At 41.5% G+C, this 27,667-nt stretch overlaps 1 protein-coding gene across 11 annotated transcripts in view; it reads right to left on the bottom strand.

The window, feature by feature from the left end:
* Positions 1–27,667, bottom strand: part of LOC140200467 (stAR-related lipid transfer protein 9-like) — a 396,482-nt gene that overhangs the window by 31,613 nt on the left and 337,202 nt on the right. For all 11 annotated transcript variants that reach the window (XM_072263850.1, XM_072263869.1, XM_072263879.1 and 8 more), the window contains 4 exons: positions 15,526–25,773; positions 9,822–10,025; positions 5,807–5,990; positions 5,205–5,339 (listed from right to left, as the gene is read on the bottom strand). In XM_072263850.1, the coding sequence (XP_072119951.1) occupies positions 5,205–5,339; positions 5,807–5,990; positions 9,822–10,025; positions 15,526–25,773 (10,771 nt within the window). The remainder of the gene's footprint in view (positions 1–5,204; positions 5,340–5,806; positions 5,991–9,821; positions 10,026–15,525; positions 25,774–27,667) is intronic.

The raw sequence follows: 27,667 nt of genomic DNA, 5'->3' as shown, positions 1-27,667 counted from the left end.
AGTGAGTGTAGTTACTATTACCAGGGAGGTGCTCAAAAAGCTGAAAGACCTAAGGGTAGATAAGTCACCCGGACCAGATGAACTGCATCCTCTGGTTCTTAAAGAGACAGAGGTAGAGATTGTACAGGCATTAGTAATGATCTTTCTAAACTCATCGAACTCAGGCATGGTGCCAGAGGACTGGAAAATTGCAAATGTCATTCAACTCGTTAAGAAAGGAGGGAGGCAGCAGAAAAGAAATTATAGACCAGTTAGCAGTTGGGAAGATATTGGAGTCAATTGTTAAGGATGAGGTTATGGAGTACTTGGTGACACAGGACAAGATAGGACAAAGTCAGCATGGTTTCCTTAAGGGAAAATGTTGTCTGATGAACCTATTGGAATTCTTTGAGGAGATTAGATAAAGGGAATGCAGTGGATGTTGTATATTTGGACTTTCAGAAGGGCTTCGACAAGGTGCCACACATGAGACTGCTTACCAAGTTAAAAGCTCATGGCATTACAGGAAAGTTACTGGAATGGTTAGAGCATTGGCTGATGGGTAGGAGGTAGCAAGTGGGAATAAAAGGATCCTTTTCTGGTTGGCTGCCAGTGACTAGTGGTGTTCCGCAGGAGTCGGTGTTGGGACCACTTCTTTTTATGCTGTATATCAGTGACTTTGATGATGGAAAGATGGCTTTGCTGCCAAGTTTGCAGATGATATGAAGATTGGTGGAGGAACAGGTCAGGTTGAGGAAACAGGTAGGACACAGAAGGACTTAGACAGATTGGGAGAATGGAGAAGAAAATGACAAATGAAATATAATGTTGGAAAATGCATGGTCATGCACTTTGGTAGTAGAAATAAATGTGCAAAATGTTTTCTAAATGGGGAGAAAATCCAAAAATCTGAGATGCAAAGGGACTTGGGAGTCCTTGTGCAGAACACCCTAAAGGTTAGCTTGCAGGTACAGTCAGTGATGAGGAAGGGAAATAAGGTTAGCATTCATTTCAAGTGGAGGGATGTGATGCGGAGACTTTAAAATGCACTGGTGAGGCCTCACCTTGAGTCTTGTGAACGGTTTTGGGCTCCTCATCTAAGAAAAGATGTGCTGACATTGGAGATGGTTCAGTGGAGGTTCACAAGGATGATTCCAGGAATGAAATGGTTATCATACGAGGCACGTTTGATGGCTGTGGGTCTGTACTCACTGGAATTTAGAAGGATGAGGGGGGGATCTCATTGAAACCTTTTTAATGTTGAAAGGGCTAGACAGAGTAGATGTGGAAAGGATGCTTCCCATGGTGGGAGAATCTGGCACAAGAGGGGTTAGCTTCAGGATAGAGGGACATCCATTTTAAACAGATGCGGAGAAATTTTTTCAGCGAAAGGGTGGTGAATTTGTGGAATTTGCTACCACAGGCAGCTGTGGAGGCCAGGTCGTTGGGTGTATTTAAGGCAGAGCTTAATAGGTTCTTGATTAGTCATGGCATCAAAGGTTACGGGGAGAAGGCTGGGGAGTGGGACTGAGGAGGCGAAAAAAAAGGATCAGCTATGATTGAACGGGGCTGCTCCTCTGTTTTATGATCTATAGTAATGCCTTCCACAAAAGCAAAGACCACACCAAGAGCTCATCGTGCAATGCTGAAGGAAGTGAAAGAGAACCCAAGAGTAACAGCAAAAGACCTGCATAAATCTCTAGAACTTGCTGAAGTCTCTGTTCATGGGTCCACTATAAGAAAAACACTGAACAACAATGGTGTTCATGGATGGACACCACAGAGAAAACCACTACTCTCATAAAACAAAATACTGCACGTCTCAAGTTTGCAAAAGACCACTTGGATGTTCCACAATACTTCTGGGACAATGTTCTGTGGACAGATGAGACTAAAGTTGAACTTTTTGACAGAAATGCACATTGCCATGTTTGGAGGGAAAAGGGCACTGCACACCAACACCAAAACCTCATCCCAACTGTGAAACATGGTTTGGGGCTACTTTGCTGCCTCAGGGCCTGGACAGCTTGCAATTGTTGAGAGGACAAAGAATCGAAAATGGTATCAAGACATTTTACAGGAGAATGTCAGGGTAGCAGTCTGTTACCTGAAGCTTAATAGAAGTTGGATGATGCAACAAGATAGTGACCTGAAATAGAAGAGTAAATCAACAACAGAAAGGTTTAAAAAGAAGACAATTCATGTTTCGGAATGGTCAAGTCGGAGTGCAGACCTTAACCCAATTGAGATGCTGCGGCATGACCTAAAGAGGGCTGTTCACGCAAGGTATCCCAGAAATATTAATGAACTGAAAGAGTTTTGTATGGAGGAATGGTCTCAAATTCCTCCTTGCCGTTGTGCAAGTCTGATCAGCAGCTGTAGGAAACACTTGGTGGAGGTTATTGCTGCTGAAGAGGTTCTACCAGTTATTAAATACAAGAGTTCACATAATTTTTCCAGCCTGGACTGTGAACGATTAATCAATGTGTTCAATAAAGACATGAAACATACAATTGTTTGTTGTGTTATTAGTTTATGCAGATTATGTTTGCTTGTTATTGTGATTTAGATGATGATCAGACCACAATAAATGAGCAATTAATGCATAAAACCAGGTAATTGCAAAGAGCTCACAAACCTTTTCTTGCAACTGTACAGTTGAATAACAATTAAACTTGAACTTGCTTCTCTACGTGGCACAGAGTCTGCACAGCAGGAGACAGGAGGATTCAACAACAGCTAGTTAAAACTGTTAATACATTACCAGTACCAACCTACAAACACCTACATACATATAGAAAGGAGTCAAAAAAGGCCAGCAGTATCATGAAGGATTCCACCCACCCTGCTCATGACTGTTTGTCCCTCTCCCATCTGAGAAGAAGGCATCCAGCATTCACACTAGGATAACTAGACTCAAAAACAATTAACTTTTCCCAAGCCATCAGGTTGATCAACACCTCCACCACCCCCACTACATACACATCAGACACTCCTCTCCACAGCCCTTGGCACCCTTCATCTCCCCATGCACCGCCCCTTTTTGTTTCCACTCCACCACATCCCTACACTGACACAGTCACTCCCCTGCTGTGACCGTGTCACTTCCTGTCGGAGTCACCTTATGTATAGATACTCCTGCACCTAGTGTTACTTTATGTACATACAATCAGTCTATGTACAAACGTTTGTATATAAGCTAATCTTGTGTCTATACAGCGATACTCAAAGATTTACTTGTACATTGTGGTTTATCGGATTGCTTTTACATTTGTATTTATTGTGTTTCTTGCGTCCTTTACGCTGCATTGGATCTGGAGTAACAATCATTTCATTCTCCTTTACTCTTGTGTGCTGAAGAATGATAATAAACTATCTTCAACATTCATCCTGTGTTCCTACTTTCAAGTTCCCTTAGTTCACGTAATATCTATCCCTATTTGACTTACCAAAATGCATCCTCTCACACTTACCAGGTTTAAATTTAGTGCTCTGACCAACTTTCCAACTGATCTGTATCCTTCCGTAGCATTAGACAACATTCCTCACTGTTCACACACAACTTTCATGTTCTCCTCAGATTTACTAATCACATCTCTTGCCTTGACATCTATGGCATTAATATACAGTACAAACAACAAAGATCCTGGCACTGATCAATGCAGTTGCCCATTGGCAGCCATCCCACCCTGCAAAAACTCATTTCAGGGAGGTAGCACCATCAATTTGCGGGAGACTCCCGGAACTTCTGGAAGAGGTGGGATGTCTGCAATAGAGTAGCTCCTTAGCAGCTAGCCAGCTAGTTTAAATAACGTCAGCTATACTAATGAACGAATGACACCTGTTAAACTCACCTCAACATGTCTTTTACAGTCTTAACCCACCATGGGCAATAGAAAAGTCACTGTTCCAAACAGTACAGCGAGCATTACTGTCATTATTTTTGACCCCTATTAGGCAGTGGTACACTTTAGTGCTGCCTGGGGTAACGTACGTTTCATATTTTCTTTTTTTTGGAACACTCTGCCATTCTGACTTTTTATTGGAACTCTCTCGCTTTCGCATGCACACTCTCTTGCTTGTGGTCGCTCTCTCTCGCACTTGCTTTCACGCTCTCTCTCTCTCTCGCGTGCGCGCTCTCTCTCTCTCTCTCTCGTGGCTACTCTTACTCGCGCTCGATTGTGCGCTTGCTTTCTCGCTCTTGCTCTCATGCACGCGCTTGCTTTCTCGCTCTCTCTCTCTCGCGCACTCTCACGCTCTCTCTCACGCTTGCTTTCTTGCTCTTGAGCTCACTCTCTCGCTCTCTCTCTCAAAAAAATTGATTTCTGTGATATTGTACATAATTTGCGGGCATCAGGGAGCCACTATTAATATGTGGGAGACTCCCGGAACTTCCAGGAGAGGTGAGATGTCTGCATCGGTCACAGACCTCCAATCAGAAATGCATGCATCCACGGAAGAGAAATGGCCTACTGAAGGGCGTTGGTCCGAAATGTCGATTGTACTCTTTTCCATTGATACTGCCTGGCCTGCTGAGTTCCTCCAGCATTTTGTGTGCGTTGCTTGTATCCATCTACCACTACTCTCTGACTCCCATCTCCAAGCCAAGGCCTTACTCTACTCAAATCCATGACTCCGTTAATCTTTGTTACCTCCTCACAAAATTCACTCATTGGTGAAAACCTGCAGTTACTCAGCACAACAGCCTTCTGTTCTATTCACAATCACAAGGTACTTCTAAATTACAAATCACCTGGTTGTATCTGATACACAAAAAGGAAACCAGGTGCTCTAATGCAAAAATCATGACTCCAGTGTTGTATAACTTCTTACTATGCGTAGTTTAAAAAAATGTACTTAAATCCACATTTCCATTTTCAGTTGTATTTTCCAGAACAAGCATTCAATGGAGTATCTTTAAGGTAGATGCAAAATGTGACACAATTTGAAGAGAAGCTAGGGCCCAATATTTTATTTCATAGTGATGGTCTCCTATCTTGCTGAATGCTTACCACAGTATCTAGACATCACTGCCTCAGAGTTTCTGATGTGTACCAAGGTCACTTTGTTACTTTTGTCTGTTTTATCAATTATAAGATGTTGACTGGGGAGACCGCCTTCCCACATACAGAGAATGAACCAGTATTGGGACTGTGGGAAATCTGGCATTTTATCTACATAGAGACAAAAATATTGAGTTCTTGTCACCCAGAGCATGTTCTGACCTTGGTTTGAGAGTTGATGTCAGGGGAAGCTGTATTGCTGCTGCTGTAGCCTGATGTGGGATTGGATGACAGGCTCAGATTTGAGCCAGTGTGCAAACTGCTCCTACTTGCCACCTTTCTCAATCTCTCTTCCTCCTAGAAGGGAAATTAAAATAATATTCAGAGCACCCAAACCCTTGCAAGATATATTCTTCTGAGCAAACTGCGGATTGCCATAAAGATATTGCCCATAAATGTGTCCTTACACACTGTCCTAATCAATAATGAGTAAGTGTGACATTGTCTTTCATTTGATTACTTTCAAACAGGGATGTAATTAAGTTCCTTGTTCCAACTCCAAATTTGATCTTTTATTTTCTACAACAAACAGCTAACAAATTACAAATTAAATTCCTCTACAATATAGCTTTAAAACTACCTAATTTGCTCACATTGTTACTTTCAATAACAGCACTTTTACAAATTTAACCTAAACCTTTTATTCAAGCACAAAGTTAAAATGTTCAAAGTTCTGGACTTAACTCAGAAAATATTCCAAATAATTCCAAGTTTTTCAGAATTTTCTCATATATTCAATTATGCTTCACATTCCTGAAAGTTACCTTCAATAACTGCAAAATCATTTCTTGCTGTAAGCGGCATTTCTCCTTTTCAGCTCTTGCACGTAACTTATCTCGAGCCTTTGCAATTTCTGCTTTTGTTTCCTCACGGGCCTTCTGATAATCTCGAAGTAGAGTCTCTATCTCAGAGGGGGCTTCCTGTGGAGCGTTCACAACCCCACCAGTCCTACGGAATTACAACAGACCATTAAGTGGTTCTTGCTCTATTTAGATTAAAATAAACGCCTTGTTTCAGGATCTGGTTTATCGTCACTGACATATGTTCTGAACTGTGTTGCTTGGCAGCAATGCATAAAAATAATAAGTTAAAATATAAAATTTATTTTATAAATGCTGCAAAAAGAGAACAAAATAGTGAGGTGGACCATTCAGAAATCTGATGGTGGATAATATATGAACAAGGTTGAAAGAACAAACTTGACAAGGTTAATTTGTCATCCACTATTTAACACAAAAAATATTGTTTCTGTCTGCAAGCCCAAAAGGTTCAAAACAATAGTCAGAAGTTCTATGATAATTCAATTCTGAAAAAATCCGTGTTAATGAATGATGGTGCAAACCAATGTTAATGAAATGAATCTGAAGTCCTCTATCAACTAGACCTCATTTAAATTTCTTTGCTGGAAAAGGCTGCCTCATGACCTTTGCCTGTGTGTTGCTAACGCTCAATGAAGCAACGGTGTCAGCAAGTGTTTAGTTGGCTATGCAACACTTTGGCATGCTGTAATTTTATGAAGCACAAGCACACAGGTCAGCGTGTAGCAGCTTTGAGAGATGCCAACATAGCGAGGAAACTCTTCACCAGGACACTCACCAGTCAACAATGTGGAGAAAAAGGCAGGTTTAATCAGGGGATAAACAAAAGATAATTAACCAAAATAAAGCTCAGCACATACAGTGCCTATTCGAAGTACTCCCCCTCCCCAGAAGTTTTCAGGTTTTATTGTTTTACCACATTGAAACACAGTGGATTTAATTTGCCTTTTTTTGACACTGATCAACAGAAAAAGACTCTTTTATGTCAAAGTGAAAACAGATCTCTACAAATTCTAATTACAAATATAAAACACAAAATAATTGTTCGCATAAGTTTTTACCCACCCCTTCTCTCTCTCAATATGACACACCAAATCATCACTGGTGCAGCCAATTGGTTTTAGAAGTCACATAATTAGTCACCTTGTGTACCGGCAAGGTGTTTCAGTTGATTGTAGTAAAATACACCTGTATCTGGAAGGTCCAACTGCTGGTGAGTCAATATCCTGGCAAAAACTACACCATGAAGACAAAAGAACACTCCAGGCAACTCCATGAAAAGGTTATTGTAAAACACGTCAGGGGATGGATACAAGAAAATTTCCAAGTCACTGAATATCCCTTGGAGTACAGTTAAACCAATTATCAAGAAATGGAAAGAATATGGCACGGCTGTAAATCTGTGTAGAGCAGGCCATCCTCAAAAACTGAGTGACCATGCAAGAAGGGGACTAGTGAGGGAGGCCATCAAGAGACCCATGACAACTCTGGAGGAGTTACAAGCTTAGTGGCTGAGATGGGACAGACTGCGCATACAACAACTGTTGCCCAGATGCTTCACCAGTTGCAGCTTTATGGGAGAGTGGCAAAGAGAAAGCCACTGTTGAATTAACCTCTCATGATATCTTGGTTGGAGATTGCCAGAGGGTATGTGGGAGGCTCTGAAGTCAACCGGAAGAAGGTTCTATGTGCTGATGAAACCAAAATTGAGCCTTTTGACCATCAGACTAAAAAAAACTTTTGGTGTTCTCTTTTATATTATTGACTATCTTACCCTCATATTTAATCTCTTCCCTCCTCATTGCCTTTAGTTTCCTTCTGTTAGTTTTTAAAAGCTTCCCACTAATTGTCACCATATTGTATGCTTTCTCTTTTGCTTTTATGCTATCTTTGACTTCCCTTGTCAGCCACAGTTGCCTCACCTTCCCTTTAAAATACTACTTCTTCTTTGGGATATATCTAGCCTGCGCCTTCTGAATTGCTCTCAAGAACTCCAGCCATTGTTGTTCTGCTATCATCCCTGCTAGTGTCCCCTTCCAATCAACTTTGGCCATCTTCTCTCTTGTACCTGTGTAATTCTCTTTACTCCACTGTAATACTGATACATCCTACCTTAGCTTCTCTCTCTCAAACTGCAGGATGAATTCTATCATATTATATTCACTGCCTCTTGAGGGTCCTTTACCTTAAGTTTCCTAATTAAATCTGATTTATTACACAACACCTAATCCAAAAATGCCTTTCCGCTAGTGGGCTCAACCACAAGCTGCTCTAAAAAGCCATCTTGTAGGCATTCTACAAACTCCCTCTCTTGGGATCCAGCATCAACCTGATTTTCCCAAACCAGCTGCATATTGAAATTCCCTCATGATTATTGTAACATTGCCCTTTTTACATACTTCTCGAACTCCTGTAGTATTTTGTACCCTACATCCTGGCTACTGTTTAGAAGCTTGTATATAACTCCCAGCAGCGTATTTTTATCCTTGCAGTTTTTTAACTCTACCCACATGGATGCTACATCTTCCAGTCCTATGTCACCTCTTTCTAAGGATTTGATTTCATTTTTTACGAACAGAGCCACCCCATCCCTCTGCCCACCTGTCTGTCCTATTGAAACAATGTTATGCTCCTACTATGATCTTCATTCATCCATGACATCATACCTGCCAATCTTTAACTGCGCTACAAGATCAGCTACCTTATTCTGTATGCTAGTACATTCAAATATAACACTTTCAGTCCTGTATTCATCACCATTTTTGATTTTGCCCCCATATTACATTTCAACTTATTAGCAATTTTCCCCTATCATCTGCCTGTCCTTCTTCACAGTCTCATTACACACTGCATCTACTTGTACACCATCTTCAGCCCTATTACGCTAGTTCCCATCCCCCTGCCAGATTAGTTAAACCCTCCCCAACAGCTCTAAAAAATTTGCCCAAAACAATATTGGTCCCCCTCAGGTTCAGGTGTAACTCAGCATTTTTATACAGGTCATTCCTTCCCCCGAAGAGGTCCCAATGATCCAGACGTTTGAAACCCTGCCCATGCATCAATTCCTCAGCCACACATTCATGTGCAAAATCATCGTATTCTTACCCTCACTGATGTGTTGCACAGGCAGCAATCCAGAGATCACTACCCTGGAGGTCCTGCTTTTCAGAGAACTCCCAATATTTAGTCTTCTGAACCTCCTCCCTTTTGCTTGCTATATTGTTTGGTACCAATATGTACCATGACTTCCAGATGCTCACCATCCCCCTTTAGAATGCTGCGGACCCCATCCGAGATATCCACGACCCTGGGACCTGGGAGGCAATACGGGTGACTGCTTCACATCCACATAAACCCCTGTCTGTTCCTCTAATTATGGAATCCCCTTTCACTACTGAAGCCCTCTTCTCACCCCTTCCCCTCTGAGTCACAAATCAGTGCCAGAGACCTGATCATTGTGGCCTTCCTCTGCTACATCATCCAACCCCCCCACCCCCATCCACAGTGGTATACCTGTTGTTGAGGGGAACAATCACATGGGTCCTCTGAACTGCCTACCTTCTGATCTTCACCCTGTGTCCTGCACCTTGGGTATAACTACCTCCCTGTCAATCAGCTTCCTGAATGACCTAGAGTTCATCCAGTTCCAACTCCAATTCCTTAACGTGGTTTGAAAGAAGCTGCACTGGATACACTGCATGCAGGTGTAGTCATCAGGGACATCCTGGCTTTGTACTCTGTACTTCTGTTTAGAAAGCCTAGATTCCCTTCTATTTTATTAATTGGTTCCTAAATCTTTATTTGGTGTTCCAAAGTACCCCAGACTGAATGATCTATTTTCATACAAATAAGCAGACAAATGAAAGATTGAGTGGATGCTCTGGAAACATACAGCATAAAACACTATGACCCAGAGATGCTGAGGTTGTCCATGCTGAATTCCATGATATAACTCACTTACCGTGTGTTTTCCACAATGTCCTGGCGTAATCGCTGGAGATACGTCCTGCGTTTACTTGGCAGATCTTGCTTATGATGCAACGCAGTTGGATGCTTTTGGTGATGCACAGTCAGATGTTTCTGTGGGCTCAGGCTACGTGTTCTTCTGAACTTCAGTGTTTTCTCATCTCTTTCCTTCCTCAAGATTTCAATGGTTTTCATGTGTCTTTTGCAATGTTCATTAAAAAAAATATTTTCTGTTTCCACATTTTTAATATATTACAATAAACACCAATACTTGTAGTGATTAATATAGTTAGACTGCATTACAGCTGTTGATTCAGAGTTTATGAGTACAGCCTTATTAAGGTGCACGACAGTTGTTATGAGTATCTTTGGTTATGAACAAAATCCCTCTAATCACAGGCATTGAAAAAAATCACCTTGGTGGCAGCCAATCTTTCACTGCAACCACACGTAAACATGGTTTAGACCGAATACTGTACTAAGCAAATAGATTATTTGTTTCAGTGCAGAAATCTGTAAAAGTGAATGGACCAGTGTCTGTGTGAGAAAATTGACAATCTGGGGTATGTGTTATCAGGCAGTCATTTTGGTCAGAGAGAAATAGTATTCCTAGAGTGCGAGAGGGCAGGATCCTTAAGGGGATGATATCAGGAAGTAGATCTTCATGAAAAGGTATGGGAAATGTGGAGCTCTCTCCCACCAAAATCTGTGGCAGTGAGATGGTTGGAAGTCAAGAAAAGCAATCTGAGATTCCATTTTATTTGGCATTGAAATGTATGTAATTTAACCAAGTGGAGCAGTGAGGACAGAGGCAACCATAATCTAACTGATAGTGGGATGAGCTCAAGGGGTTGAGTACTATTCCTATGCTCCCTTTTATAGACAGTTACAGTTTGACTGTAGGGAGCAGCATTACTAAAGTACGGCATTTAGAAAGAATGTACACATAATGAGGATCTTAAGAACACAATGCTCAAGATACTTCTATTACAGAAAGGTCTAAAGAAGCTGTCGTAAACATCCTTTGGGCTGTAGGTCTCCAGCAGCTCAGCAAATCCCTTAGAAAATGCAAGGTTAGAAAGCAGAAAGAAATAAACAGGGCTCTCTGCTGTCGGTGGTTGTGATGTTTGACCCATTTGCCCTTACATGTCATACAAATGAGGCCAAACAGCAATGTCTAGAATGATCAAGACTCAATGTAATGAAGATTCTGGTGGCACATGAACTGAGGCAAGATCGAGCTAGTGTCACAGAAGCAAAAGAAACCTTCAGTTATGGTGTGAAAAGTCACAAGTTATCTGGAGTCAATTATGATAATAATTGAAGTATTTTATTTCAGTATTTACCAAGAAAAAGGTCACGGAAACCCGGAGATCAGTGCTGAGTACATAAATACGTTAGGCCGTTTAGAAGTCAAGGAGGAGGAAGTGTTGGGTCTCGTATTTAATATTCAGATGGATAAGTCCCTAGGGCCTGTTGGGATCTATCCCAGGTTATTGATGGAGACAGGAGACAAGATTCACACATAAAAGTTGCTGGTGAACGCAGCAGGCCAGGCAGCATCTCTAGGAAGAAGTACAGTCGATGTTCTGGGCCGAGACCCTTTGTCAGGACTAACTGAAAGAAGAGCTAGTAAGAGATTTGAAAGTGAGAGGGGGAAGGGGAGCTCCAAAATGATAGGAGAAGACAGGAGGGGGAGGGATGAAGCCAAGAGCTGGAAAGTTGATTGGCAAAAGGGATATGAAAGGGTCATGGGACGGGAGGCCTAGGGAGAAGGAAAGGAGGAGGGGGGAATCCCAGAGGATGGGCAAGGAGCATAGTGAGAGGGACAGAGGGAGAGGGAGAAGGAGAAGGAGAGAGAGAGAGAGAGAGAGAGAGAAAATATATATAATAATAAATAAATAATGGATGGGGTACGGAGGGGAGGTGGGGCATCAACAGAAGTTAGAGAAGTCAATATTCATTCCATCAGGTTGGAGGCTACCCAGACAGAATATACGGTGTTGTTCCTCCAACCTGAGTGTGGCTTCATCTTTACAGTAGAGGAGGCCGTGGATAGACATATCAGAATGGGAATGGGACGTGGAATTAAAACGTGTGGCTACGGGGAGATCCTGCTTTCTCTGGTGGACAGAGCATAGGTGTTCAGCGAAACAGTCTCCCACTCTGCGTTGGGTCTCGCCAATATATAGAAAGCCGCATTGGGAGCGCCAGACGCAGTATATCACCCCAGCCGACTCTCAGGTTAAGTGTCGCCTCACCTGGAAGGACCGTCTGGGGCCCTGAATGGTGGCGAGGGAGGAAGTGTAAGGGCATGTGTAGCACTTGTTCTGCTTACAAGGATAAGTGCCGGGAGGGAGATCGGTGGGAAAGGAATGGGGGGGGGAAACGAATGGACAAGCGAGTGATCCCTGCGGAAAGCAGAGAGAGGGGAGGGAAAGATGTGCTTAGTGGTGGGATCCTGTTGGAGGTGGCTGAGGTTACGGAGAATTATATGTTGGACCCTGAGGCTGGTGGGGTGGTATTTTCACCATGGATGTTCAGTCCTTATCTTTGTAGGCAGAACAAGTGCTATACATGCCCTTACACTTCCTCCCTCACCACCATTCAGGACCCCAGACAGCCCTTCCAGGTGAGGCAACACTTCACCGGTGAGTTGGCTGGTCTGATATCCTGCGTCCGGTGCTCCCGATGCGGCCTTCTATATATTGGCAAGACCCAACACAGGCTGGGAGACCATTTCGCTGAACACCTACGCTCTGTCTACCAGAGAAAGCAGGATCTCCCAGTGGCCACACATTTTAATTCCACATCCCATTCCCATTCTGGTATGTCTATCCACGGCCTCCTCTACTGTCAAGATGAAGCCACACTCAGGTTGGAGGAACAACACCTTATATTCCGTCTGGGTAGCCTCCAACCTGATGGCATGAACATTGACTTCTCTAACTTTCGTTAATGCCCCACCTCCCCTTCGTACCCCATCCGTTATTTATTTATTTTATTTATATATATATATATATATTCTCTCTCTCTCTCTCTTTTTCTCCCTCTGTCCCTCTCACTATACACCTTGCCCATCCTCTGGGATTCCCCCCTCCTCCCTTCTTTCTCCCTAGGCCTCCCGTCCCACGATCCTCTCATATCCCTTTTAGCAATCAACTTTCCAGCTCTTGGCTTCATCCCTCCCCTCCTGTCTTCTCCTATCATTTTGGATCTCCCTCTCTCCCTCCCACTTTCAAATCTCTTACTATCTCTTCTTTCAGTTAGTCCTGACGAAGGGTCTTGGCCCAAAATGTCGACTGTTCCTCTTCCTATAGATGCTGCCTGGCCTGCTGCGTTCACCAGCAAGTTTTATGTGTGTTGCTTGAAATTCCAGCATCTGCAGATTTCCTTGTGTTTGAGGAGACAAGATTGGTTGGGCCTTGAGCAGTATTTGTGTCCTCTCTCGGTACAGGTGAGGTTCTGGATGACTGGTGAGTGGTTAATGTTGTACTTCTATTTAAAGAAGAGAACAAGGGAAAACCCTGGGAACTATAGAACAGTGAGTCAGTTCAGGATAAATTGCTGGAGAAAGTTCTTGGGGATAGGATATATGAACATTTGAAAACCCATGGCCTAAGTAGGGAGAGTCAGCACGGCTTTTTGTGGGGCAAGTCGTATCTTACCAACTTGATTGAGTTTTTTGACAAGATGATGAGGGAGATTGATGAGGGTAGGACAGTGGATGTTGTCTACGTGGATTTTATGAAGGTGTTTGACAAAGTCTCTCATGGGAGGCGAATTCAGAAGATTAGGATGTTTGGGGTCTGCAAAAGATTGGCTGCTTGGCTTCAGAACTGGCTTGGCATATGTAGCCCAAGCTAATTAAATCCAAAGTTATAACGTTAGAAAGTTCTACCGGAGGGATGAAAACAAGGTCTCCCGATTTTAAAAAAAGAGAATTTGAAAAAAACACTATGTGATGGTGGGGCAGGCTGGACACAGCACGGACAAGGAGAGAAACACAGCAACAATTAGAAGCTGAAGACATAAACTGTTAAGAGTGGAATTAATAGTGAGTATCTTTATCCTACTAACTTGAAAACCTCGGGGTAAAACCCCTGGAAGGAGACAATAGCGATAAAAGATTTGTTGAAACTATGGCTATAACAGGCAGCAGCTATAACGAGACAATATCGGCAGAGATCAGTGTCCAAAATCCCTCCTGTGTAGTCGGGAATTAGTTCTGCAAAATCATACCAAGGGATTTGGTCAAGTTTTTGTACAAGTTTGTCAATTGACTTTCTGTGGATGATAAACTATTTCATCCAATGAACCAAGAAACAAGATGGCGAGCCACCCAAGATGAAGGACCAACGCGGAAATGAAATGTGTAATGACGCAGAGGATTTAGTACAGTTGGATGTATAAGTTTATTTTCATTCGAAGAATCCAAATTTGATTCTCTGCAAGAACTGATTACTTTTGCAAAGACTTTGATGAGATTTACTTTGCTTAAGAGTTGTGAAAGGAGTATGTATATATAATTTTCGAATTTGAATTTGCAGATAAGCTGCCTGGAAGTGAAACTGAAGTTAACTATAATATTTGAGAATAGGAATTGTATTTGGTTTTCTAACTAACTAGGGATAAATAAAAAAGAAAGTTTAGTCTGTAAACTTTTAAATACAGAATAACACTAGGTCTATTAATTAGAGGGATTACAGTAATGAAGAAATCTCACAATCTAATTAAAAAGGGATTTGTTGTGGTTTGATATCTAAGATTTGGAACCTGAATAGAATGTTGGAATTTTGAATTGTTCTTGCTCATGTAAATATTTTGTACATATTGTTTTTTTTTCTTATAAACAAACCTCATCTCCAGAAGTGTGAGGTTTCTATTCGCTGCCTCCTTCGGATACCTAGAATTGAGACCGTTCTTCAGGACTAAGGCCTAAATGCTTGCTTTTAATAGTTGAAGCACTGAGTTCAACAGTTAAGAGGTTGTGTTGTCACTTTACAGAACTTTGGTTAGGCCACATCTGGAGTATTGCATACAGTTCTGGTCACCCACTATAGGAAGGATGTTGAAGCTTTGGAGAGGGTGCAGAAGAGATCTAGGATGCTACCTGGTTTAGAGGGTATGTGCCATCATGAGAGGCTGGACAAACTTGGGTTGTTTCCTCTGGAGCAGTGGAGGCTGAGGGGAGATTGGATAGAAGTTTATAAGATTATGAGAGGCAGAGATCAAGTAGACAGGGAGCTTTTTTCCCCCCATGGTAGGAATGTCTGATACTGGAGAACATGCATTGAAGGTGAGAGGGAGTAGGTTCAAAGGGGATGTGAGGGGTAAGTTTTTTAGTCAGAGAGTGGTGGATGTTCTGAATGCGCTGCCTGGTATGGTCGTAGAGGCAAATACATTAGAGGCTTTTAAATAGACATTTAGATAGGAAGATATGAGGAAGATGACGGAGATATGGACTTTGTGTAGGCAGGAAGGATTAGTTTTTGGGGTGTTTTTGATTTGGTTTTTAGCTGGTTTGGCACAATGTTGAGGGTGAAGGGCTTATTCCTATCCTGTGCGGTACTGCTGTATTCTTTATGTAATAAGGTGGCCAGCAGGTTAACCTTGATTCATTGGCTGTCAGTGACATTGGAATCAGTTTCTAAATCACTCCACTACTTATTCAGCTTTGAACTGCTTCTTTCACTTACCTCTCATAAAGTTGCTGCCTTATGCAAACTTTCTGGTCATCTGCTGCTCCACTATGGAGTATTCGTAACAAAGCATCTGTCTCCCCAAGGCCATAGTTCAGCTTTGCTTCAGCAAGCTCCACCGTCAGCTGGTGCTGGTTTAAATCCAGGTTTAATCCTGACAGGATTCGAGTGCGTTCTTGGCGCAAGCTTTTAATTTCCTTCCATCTTTCCTTGCAGTCTTCTGGTGTGAGGCCCATTGTTTCTGCAATGCCAATATTGGCTTGCTTTTGCTCTGACTGTCTGTCTGAACTAGTGGCTGTGCTCATTACACTTCCTGTTGAGGGAGGTCTGTAATTGACTCCGGACCAGTTGTAGAATTTGTTGTGCAATGGCAAGTCCTCTGGACCACTACAGCTTGCCCCCTGTACTCTAGAACATGATGTTTGTGAACTGTTGCAACCAGTTATGGAGGAATACTCATTCAGCAGCAAATCTGTATTGCATTCACTTGAAACAGAGGACTGGGTATCTTCAGCAACACAGTTGTTTGTCATTTCACTCATTATGTATGTCCCAGCCTCAGAACTGCATTGATTCATCGAGTCACTGCGGTGTATTGTTTGATTGTGTAACGCGCTGACCTTTTCTGTCTTTAAGTCTACCCCATCTTTGGAAAAAGGATTGTGCTGAAAGGAAGATGCACTGCAAGGTACGGGAAATTCCCTTCCAGATGGCCACTCTGTATCATTTATCTGAGCAAGAGGAAAGGAAACCAGTGGGTTTTTCCAGCAAGATGGCTGAAAACTGAAAGCATTCATCTGCTTTCTTTGATCTGGGTTTGAAGTACAGAGCCTCTGCACCTTCTGAAATGTCAAGTATGGTTCAATTCCCTTGTTACAAGGTAATGACTCTTTAACAATATGGCCTGTCAGTGCTTTTCCACACTGCCAACTGGACTTGTTCACAGTTGATACCTTCACATGATGGTCTTTGCAAGATTCTGCTGTTCCTGAGCTCACAGAAGACCCTTCAGTATGAACATCTCTCTGAAGATCTGTTTTACACTCTAGTTTAACTGACATTGGCAAACCTTGTGATGTAATTTTACTCTGCTCATTTAAATGAACCAAAAGTCCTTCACCATTTGTTTCCAATATCTGTTCAGCTTTAGGTTTGACATGTGTGAAATAAATTTTACTTTGCCCATTTTCATCAGAACCATACCAAGAAGCTAGTTGTGCCTTTCTCTGCCAACAGTCAGTTTGCTGCAGTGCACAAATTTCCTCACCCTGAAGACAGAGAAAGGACCTGCAGTGGGATCGGTGGTCCCCCTGCCCAACTTCCAGTGTTTTAATAGGAGATGATGCTCGGTCCACAAGAACAGCTGGATTTTTATTAGTAGAAACTGTAGCTTCAAGACCTTGGGCAAACTGTTTCACTTCTCTGTCTACAGAGAGTTTGGGATCATTTGTTTCCACTTTTGAAAACTCTGATGTGCTTTCCAAAGTTCCAAAGCTTGTGCTCTGTGTTTGGTCACTGTTCATTGATATCTGTGAAGGTACTGTAACCAGTGACAAACTTGGACTGGATGAAGAAGTTTGTGAAGAGCTTGTTATTAGTTTCTGAGCAGGTAGCAAGACAGAAGTCCTGAAAGATGAATTTACATTATCAGAGGGGAAAGAACAAACCGAATGGCTCAAAGCTGCTCTGTGAACATTAAGATCTGACACTCTGTGGTTCTGCTTTGGTTCCTGTAATGTTAACATAATATTGTTGTGGTCTTGGTTTACATTGACTTCTGAACCAATTATTTTTACAATGACGTTCACTTCTTGGGGCCTTTGCACTTCCTTATTTTGAATTTCCTGACTGTATTTCTCTATAGCTTGAGGTATTGCATCTGTTTGAGTGGCCACATCAGCTGCTGACTGCGTATGACCATCCACCTTTCCAACTACCCTCATTTTGCCAGCACTCTGGTTGGTAAGTGGATCTGAATAGTCCTCATTGTTTCTGATACTTCCCAGCAGCTCTGTGCTGCTATGGAGAAGCTTGATCATGTCCGGTTGGAAGCTCTGACCTGCAGTTATCTGTGCTGGAGTTTGGATGCAGCTCCTCTGGGGTGTCGGCTGTTCCTGATGTCTCATTCCACCTGATGTCTGTGTTTCTTTGTTGCAGGAGAATTTTACAGACTCATCAGACATCATCTCTACAGAAGATCCCAAATTCCTTGGGTAAAGGAGCATGATCTCATCAACTTGATAGTTCACATTTTCTGACTCAGAAGTAGAAGTTGGGAACTGAGATGGTTGGGTGAATGAAGCTGCCATTGTTTGATCACATGACATTACACAGGAATCTCCATCAAGGTTATCATTTCCAGGGTACATGGCTGCCAAGCTAGCCTCTTGGGAATCATTTGGAAGTAATGTGTTAGATATAGTTCTTTCATTGGCATAAGAATGTGAATTGTTGTGATTGTGATCATTCGATCCATTGTTGTCACTGAAACATTTCATTACGTTGCTTACTGCTGTCCGAACCTCATGCACAGTACCCGTATTTCCCAGTCTAAACTGCTTCCACTTGGCTTTGCATTGTTCATGGATGTATGGATCAACATCACTGCAAGCAAAGTGCACTGGACCTTTCTCTTCACTGAGGGTCAGTTCTACTGAAAATTCCTGGGCTTTTAGTTTTGCCTCAGCAGAGTTGCTCAGATTGTTATTGATTGTCAGTGAGGTGCTGTCTTCACTTAGTTGTTTGTCTGACTGATTTCTTTGGCCTTGATTACTAGATAATGTGATTGGGGAATGGACAGTTTGAGCGCAAGTAGCCACATGCAAATCTGCACATTCTGAAACACTCTCTTTAGCAATGTTATGCCGAAAACATTGTTGGGATTGATGTTTTCTCTCCACATCCTCTGTTTCATGCCTCATTTGATACACAATTCCTTCTACAAATGGAGTTAATCCTTCTGAAGGTTTATCAATCAGTAATGGATCAAGGCAGTGCCCACTAGAGCCTTCCATCATGTGATTAACACTGGGTGAAGCCTCTTGAAGAACTGATGGTAATAACCTCAGTGGTGATGCCTTGCTCTCCATTTCGAAGTTTAATGCACAACTTTCAAAATTAATATTAGTGCTCACCATATCTTTGCATTTGCAAACATTCAAGTCTGATCTGTTGATACCTCTTCTGCACTGTCTGCTTCTAAGCTTGTTAAGGGAAAGGAATTCAATGTCAATTTCCTCACTTGAACTTGATGAAACCTTAATTTCATCTGTATTTGGTTTTATTCTTTTAAGTCTTCTTTGTGATTTCTTCTTTGGCCCATTCATCATTTTTGGGGCACATCTGTCATCTGATCCATCTAAAGACTCCGAACCAGAAGACTCAATTCCTTCAATATTTGGCTCGTTAACTTGATTTACTGAAGGCCAATCACTGTGACAAGAACCTGAAAACAGATAGGAATTTGAGAAATAGCAAGTTCCATCCATTTCTGCACAGTTATTGCTCTCACAAAATGGAGAACCTAACTCCCTAACCTGTTTGCACTCTAGGAGCGAATGTGTATTTGGTTCATCTACATCAATGTTCCGCTGACAGTAATCTGTCTGGGTGACTTGCAGATCACTAATATGAGAAGACATCTGTTTGCGTGTTTCAGTGGCTTCATGGGTAATTCTGGTATTGTTCCAATCCTTTCGCAGCAATCTGGATTCATTTCTAAATTCACATTGTGGGATTATGTGATTCTGCGTCTGTTGTAACAGTCTAGGTTTTTCTTGCTCAAGGATCTCCCGAGCTGAAGGTGACAACCCTATACATCTGTTCTTTTGTATCTTGGGGGGGAACTGTGACCTACCTTCCTTCTTTATGTCAATTAAGATTCTTTGATTGTTATTATGGCAATCCACATCAGAAGACATCTCCTTAAAATCAGTCAGGTCTCCCTTCAACAGTGCTTGTGCTTCTTCACAATCTTCAATGCCACTTTCTTCCTTCCTGATTAAATCTTCCGTTGAGTCAAAAATGTCGTTTTCATTGTAGTTCATATCGCACTTGACAGCTTTAGGAAGAGCCATGAATTCAAATGTCACAAACTCTTCTCCATAATTAACTAAGTGGACAGCAGTTTGTTGTTCTGGAGTGACAAACAAGCTTGAAGAATTCCCAGTCAGTTCTAACCCACCAGGATCTCTATCATTAAAACAGATGGAGTAATCCTCTTCCCTCCTGTTATGTAACCCTGCCTGTTTATGATGACCAGATGATTTAATAAAGCTCTGTGGAATGAACGTATTTACTGAGTCACTGTTTGAAAATTGAACATCATGGCATTTAGCTTCTGTCTTTTTCAGATTAGATGCTGGGGATCCATTTCTTAGCATGTGGACAACTTGCTCAAGCCCCTGCTGAATGGGCACTTGGTTCTTTGTTACTGGGGTAATCTTTAACCCCTCAGCACACAACTTACTTTCCAAGGAGCTTAATCCAGCCGATCCAGGTACGATGGTGGTTTTAGTGTCATCTTCTACCAAGGCAGTTTGAATTGTTGCTGTATGAACAATTGCAATTTGGCTCTGTTTTCCTTCTTGTTTCAGTAAGACTGTTCCGGATGATATACAACTGCTCACATCCAGTGCATCAGGCTGATCAGCAAATGAATCTGGAACTGTTTGAGGTGTTCCAGACAGGCGACTTCCACTCACATCTTGTACAGAGCTTCCTTGAAATACAGTTTGATTTTGAAACACTTTACTCTGGGGTGGTAAGGTGCTTGTGGTTGGTATGTTACTGCAGACAACAGTGTCATCAGTTTTCACAGCATCTTGGAAAGTCTGTGAAGAAGGATCAATATTTAAGCCAGTGGCTAAAATACCTGTGTTCTGAAACTGTAAACATGTTGGTCCTTTGCAAATATTGAGAGATACTGTGGCATCTGCAATATCCACATTTGCAATATTTTCACCTGAAGAAACTGTTTTACTTGTTGGGTACTTCTGCTTTACATTAACAATTGTCTCAATTCCAGTCTTCAAATATTGGGGACCAAGCATGCCCAGATGTAAGTCAACCATTTGTCGATCATCCTGAAATTCACATTCTTCGAACACAGCTGTTCCATCAGGGTGGCACCAAATTACATGTCTACCTATAACCTCTTTTAATACTATATCCTGATTTGGAAGTGCACTGTCAGGACCCGGGTGTGTAGAATACTCTTCCATGCTGCTGATGGATTGATTAATTCCGCCATCTCCTCCATTTGCCTCTGGACCGGCTTTAAGGACAAAACAAGATGCAGGGGCTTCTACACCAATAATTGCGCCCTCTCTTTCAACTGTATCTTTATTTGGCTCCAAGGGGGCAGTATCATGGGGACTTCCTGCTGGCAGTGATGGACTTTGGTCACTGTGTTGCAGTAAAGCAATACCCTTGGAACACATATAACCATCAGTTATAGCTCTGCTTTCAGCCAACTCTGGATAAAGACTTTCTGTTGCCAATCTATGGTTCTGTTTCTCTCTCAAAGGAGAATATTCAACTGGAACAAGACAATGAATGGAGGTTGTATTGCTTACATCGCATTTGGTAGAAGCAGCTGTTATGCCATTACTTGGAGAACCTGGGTTTGCTCTTGAATCCATGATTCCAGAGTTCTCTAGTCTTCCCACTTGTGAATGTTTGTGACCTCTTAATGAGTGTAGAGCAACATCGCACCGTGCTGTGGTCAGACTGGCTTCACACTGATCTGTGCTCTCCTGACACAGAACTGATTCAAATATTTCCATTTCTTGAAATGTCGCAGGGTTTGATTTCTTTATCAACTGTAATTCCTCTGGGGATACCTTCTGTTCTTCATTGTTAGAGACATTTTCACAGTCTACTGATTTAGCTGAGTTCGGAATTTCTATTAGGAAATTCTGAGCTACTGCTGGATTTTCTTGCTTGGTTTCTCCTGCCTCATGATCTGTACCAATTATTTCACCCTGTAAAGGTACCTTTGATGCACCTGCTCCACCACTAGTCTCAGTACATGTACAAATGGACGACAGATATTTCTCTCTAAATGCTCTGCTAAATATGCAATCATTTTCTATAATAAAACTTTTAATACAGGTTTGCTCTGCACAATACTTGGACGAGTTGAAGTTCTCAGATACCCCTTGGCCTTCTATTTCTGTACCCTTTTCAAATGCTTTTGTTTCATTATTGCTCAACTTCTCAACAATCACATGTTGGGTGGTATTTATTTCATTCTGTTCATTTCCAATTTTGGTGCCACACATGGTTCTGATTTCCTGTGCATCAGAAAGGCCACACGTTTCTGAGCTGTCTGCTAAATCAGTGCTGCTTGTTCCAGCAGGTGCATCTGTTTGTGTTACACTGAATCTTCCATTCTGCACAGACGTCCTTTGAAAATGAGTTGCCCCAGAGCTGTTGATAACCTGTACAACTCTACTATTCACATTAGATTTGTACTGTTCTGGACAGTCACCCGCTATGTTGTCCCTTTGAGTTAATTCCACACAAGTGATTTCCTTCTGATCACATTCAACATCTGAAAGTGTTGCTCCTGTTCCATGAGCAGTTCTCAAAGGAACATTTTGAGATGTTCCTTTATCATCCATTTGCTCTTCAATGCCCACATCACATTCTTTGGATCCCTTATAAAATCCAGCATTCCCCATTGTTACTGATCTTTCTGTCAAATCTACAGGAAGACTAGAATCAGTTTTAGGTAAGTCTCCTTTAAATGCATTAATTATCATGTTATTTTTAAATTTTGATTGACTATCATAACCCTTACTAACAGAAACTGTGGGACAGTCTTCAAAACCACATGTAGAAGCAAGAGTAGATATATTATCACCTGTGAACTCTACTGCCCTTGTATTGCTACCTTCAATAATTTCGACTCTTAACTCAGTGCCAATATTATTTTGGATAACACCTTTTTCCTTATCAAGCGTACGTCTGTCAGTTTCAGTTCTGAACCCGAGTTTGGTGTCCTGTGGAATGCTTATTTCCAGTCGGTGCACCCCACACTCTGTCACAGCACTTCTATGTGTGTTGGAACCCAGCAATATTCCTGAGCCACTAACAACCTGCTTGTTAATCTGTTCCGTCATTTTGGTAAGACATTGCGAAAGGTGATGCCTAGAAACAGATGCAGCAGAAAAGTTTACATTGTTTGGAAGTTTGTCTGAATTTACTACAATATTGGAATCCTGATTAAATGTATTCCAAATTCCAGCTGTACTTCCCGTAGGTTGCTCACTAATAGAACTGGGAATATTTTGTCCAGTAACAGGCAAGCTTAATATGCTGGTTTCCTCTGCAAGTATGCTGCATTTCTGGTCCTGTGTGCCACTTAAAAATAGAGTGTTTTCATAGTTCAAATTGTCTTCACGATTGGGATTGTTTGCACTAGCACTTAATTTTTCAAGACTTTTGTCTTTCAATGGCAATTCTCCCCTTTCATATGATAAAGTACCAGACACTATACTTTGAACCTGTGAATCACTGGTTCTCAACTGGATGCCTTCAGAAAAACCAACATTATCCTTCATGCATAAACACCCATCGAGGATGCAGGGCTCATTGATCTTGGTTTCAAAATCCACTTGACTGTTGATGGGAGTTTCTTTCAAAGTATATTTATTTTCATTCCTTGACAGGTTCGTCTGAGCAGACTGTTGCTTCTTTATGAAACTGGTAAATCGATCATCATTTCTGTTTTCACTTTCAGCACAACTTGTAACTGAATGCTGCCACATTACATAATGTTTTGGAGATTCTCTGCTTCCTTCATGCACTAAAGAGGATTTTTCTGTTTGACTAATTCCATTCTTCATTGACGTTGGCTGGGCAGCATCACAATCTGTGTCTTGCAATGCACTCTCCAAGTCAGATTTGGTCTTATTTTGTACTAAAGGTGCCAGAATCATGTTCTCTGCATATACGTTACTGTCTAAATCATTATTTTCTTCAGTAAAAGACAGCAATCTGTCATTAAAAGATATTATTTGGGTGCCTGGGTCTTTTTCTGCATTTTCAGTAGATATTTCCAATACCTTGGGTTCCAACAGCTGTGACAATGGTTTTGCAACTAATATAGTTAGGCTACTGGAATTACTAACAGGGGTACAACATGAAGAATTAGGAAAGATTTGGGATTCAACCATATTGTGAGATTGCCTATAACAAGATGACAATTCTCTTAGTGAAATAAATTGTTCTCTGCCAGAAGTGGTAGTGTTCTCAAAGGTAGATGAGAAATTGAGCTTGGCTGCATTCTCTTCTGAGACACTGACATGCACACCATCATTTCTGTGATAATCACTGTTACTCAGCTGATTGTGTTGGGATTGGCTACAGTTTTTTGCTGATTCTGTATCCTTACATTGATGCTCTGATACCTCTATTTCTAAATCAGCATCATTCATGTCAATAGCAGCATCTGTACTAAAAGTTTCAAGCTTCAAAGTGTTGGATGTGGAACAGAGTATAAGATCTTCAGATTCAGTTTGTGAACAAGACTGTTGTGCAGAATATGTATTGTCTGATACATTGGCTATTACTGGTGAAATGTTTGTCAATGAATGCTTGACTTTCATTTCTGCAGTGGAAAGCACTCCTGTAACACAAACCATGTTATGATCAGTACATTGTGAACTTTGCACAGTGACTCCACCAGTTGCAAATGGACTGAGGGAAATTTCCTGTATTTGTGCTGAATCCTCTTCTCTATGTAACACGCCTTGATTGTTTGCATTCTGTGACGCATGACACTCTTTATAAGTGGCATGTTCAGTTACCTGATCAAAATTATGCAATACACGAGGCTGTAACTGATCAAAATTAAACACCGAGCTGATCCAACTTGCTTCTGCTGCTTTCATTAGTTCAGTCCCTACATTTTCATAACAATCAGTGTCCCCTGATGAGATAGCTACAACTGAAGCATTATCAGATGAAACTCTCTCCATTTTGCTCTTGGAATTAGACTCAAAAAATGACTGAGCATCTGTAAAAATTGGGAAATCCATGTAATTTTTATTAGTCTTCAAATTTTTTGAAGGTATATTCTTTTCACATTTGATATCCTTCAATTCTGTGTTACCACCCACATTAAAACACTGTTCTTTTAATGTCAGAGCCCCAACACACTCCTTTTCTTCAATTAGCTCTTTTGAATTCTGGTAGGTTTTCTTTCCTTCAACTTCACTCCAAGGTAGATTCCAGTACACTTCTGCTGGCATTTCATCAGAAGCTGTTAACCCAGGTGAACCCATTCTGCAAAGAACACTCGTTTCATTCAGATCAGCTAGGTTATCAAGAGAGATACTTTTCCTTCTGTTTGTTGTCTTATTGTGAGATAAGTGAGCCCTGGCACAGTGAATGTCATGGAATCTATCAGCTGAGTTAGTATCCTTTTCTGCCAGTGAATCCTGGGACATTTCACTTTCATCACTTTCACTACAATTCTCATGTTTAGACTGCTGTTCCTTGGGTTCATCTTTCTGCAACTGTTCTGTTATAGCAGATGACAGAGAGTCCACAGAATACAAGCTATCAGTATCTGACAATTGCTCCTCTTCCAACCAGCCCCCTAGCGAGTCATCAGGAACTGCTGTAATACTGGCATTCAGTATTTCATCACTATTCCACTTCCTTGACCTGTAAGTGCAAGGCATGTTTTCCCAAAGATGAGCTAGGTTGACCACTGAAGCCTCCTTGTTGAGATGCTCGCTCTGGTTCACTCTACAAAAACTTCCAGTTCTGACCAATTGCTTGGGTGATGTCCTTTTACAGATATTGGAGCTGGTACTCACAAATGTACAGTTCCATGATAGATCCTTCTTCACATCCTCATCTGTTAACTCAAGTTGCTTATCTGTGATACTTTGGTTATCTAATGAGCATGCCATCAAACCTGATTTTTGTACCCTAGTCTTAGAGATGTTACTAGTTTGGACCTCTGGCTGTACACTGCTTAGTTCAAGTATTTTTGGCTGCATTTCATTATTTTCAGTTGATTGCTTTAAAGCTATGATATTCTTGTGCTTTACACCTTTATGTTTCTTTTGTAATTGATCCCAAGAAGGTGAAACTTTTTCACTCCTTCCTCTTAAAGATTGTGTTCTTGTAACAGGGAATGCCATTTTGGACAAAGATCCCACTGAGAGAGACTTCTGTGTTGTGCAGTGAGCTGAGGTAGACAAGTTCTTCCTCTTTAGGAAATCACTGTAAAAATAATTGGGAAGTATTAAATGCACTTGAAATTGTTAGAAATTCAAATCTATAAAATCATTTAAAATCCCATAATTTCCAATTGTTCTTGTGCTTATGTTCATAACGAGTTTTAAAAAATTTTGATTCCAGTCATGGCAGTTTCTCAGAACTGCCACTTCAAATTCTTGTTGAGTCAATGTTGCTGCAGAGGGAGTTGTTGGTTTCACATTAAATACAGCCTAATGAAGCCTCAGAGTATTGTGTTCCGCAGGACAAGAGGTGCCTTCTTTCAGTTGAAACAACAAACTGAAAATGCATCTGCCTTGGTAAGATGTAAAATAAATCCCCATTTCCTCTGACCTGGCCAATCTTCATCCTAATACCTCATACAAGGTTCCCACATATCCCACAGTAGCTCGAGGAACTTGCTGTGTACAAACTGGAACAACAGTTTACAATTCTGCCTAATCATGTTAAAATAATTTCTTGTAACCTGATGACAATTTATCAACTCATCCTTGATCAAAGCTGGCTTGGTCGAGAGAGTGGGGTGGTTTTCTATCTGGGGGTCTGTGAGCACTTGTGTCCTGTAGGGTTCAATGTTGGGACCATTGTTGTTTGTAAGGTAAGTCAATTCTCTGGATGCAAACGTAATCTGATCAGCAAATTTGCAGGTGACATGAAAATTGGTGGAGATGTGGATAGTGAGAAAGATTGTCAAATTATTTAGCAGAAATAGATTATTTGTAAATTTGGGCAGAGAAAGGCAAACGGAGTTTAATCTGGACAAGTGTAAAGTGCAATGCACATAGAAAGCAGGAAACCTAGGAACATTGGTAAATAGAAGGATGTTGGGGTGCAAGTCCATAGTTCTCTGAGAGTGGAAACACAAATGCAAGGAGTAAAGAAGGTGCACAACATATTTGCCTTGATCAGTCAGGGCACTGAGCATAACACTTGGCAAGTTATTTGCAGCTGTAAAAAAACTTTGGTTAGGCCACATCTACAGCACTGTGAGAGTTCTGGTCACTGCATTACTGAAAGGACGAGCAAATTTGGAGAAGAGCAGAAGAGATTCACCAGGATGCCGTCTGGATTAAAGAGTATTCCTTTTGTGTTGGGCACATGGCCAAGTGGTTAAGGCGTTTGTCTAGTGACCTCAAGGTCGCTGGTTTGAGCCTCAGCTGTGGCAGTGTGTTTGTGTCCTTGAGCAAGGTACTTAATCACACATTGCTCTAATGTCTGTGCGAGGAGTGGCGCCCCACACAGACTTCCAATCTGCGCCTTGTAAGGCACGAAAATGCCCAACGCAGTCCTTTCATGGTCTGAGTCGACGTTCCCCCCCTTTTAAAGAGAAGCTGGTGAAACTGACTGTTTTCTCTAAAACAAAGACTGACAGAAGACCTGAGAGGAATATGTTGCCAAGAAAGGCAAAAGAAGCTGATATAATAGCAGCACTTAAGAGGTACTGTCTGAAAAATGAACAGGAATGGAATATAAGAATACAGATTAGTTTTGATTGCCACTGTGGTTGGTGCAGACATAGTGGGCCAAAGTGCCAAAGGCACAGTTTAAAGAACTGTAAACCCAGATATGTAAACCAGGCCACAGAGATAGATCATAAAACCTCAGAAACTCAGAAGGGAGGCAACTTAACCCACTATGTCAATGCCAGCCAAATGCTATTTAGGTTGTTCGCTTTTCCAGGCTCTCAGCCGGCAACTTCTAGGTTCAAAGGCCTCGTTCTAATTCTGTACGGAGTTCCTAACTACACCACAATTTCAGGAAGAGGGTGATTTCCAGACCTTCACTCCTCTTTGGGAGGAAGATTTCACCCTTTACCTAAACTTCCTCTAATCCTTTACCAATTAACTGAGATCTATGCCGTAAAATTATTGATTAATCT

The sequence above is a fragment of the Mobula birostris genome, chromosome 1, assembly GCF_030028105.1.
Source record: "Mobula birostris isolate sMobBir1 chromosome 1, sMobBir1.hap1, whole genome shotgun sequence".
In the NCBI taxonomy this organism is placed as follows: domain Eukaryota; kingdom Metazoa; phylum Chordata; class Chondrichthyes; order Myliobatiformes; family Myliobatidae; genus Mobula; species Mobula birostris.
This window is presented reverse-complemented; position numbering and strand designations above follow the sequence as displayed.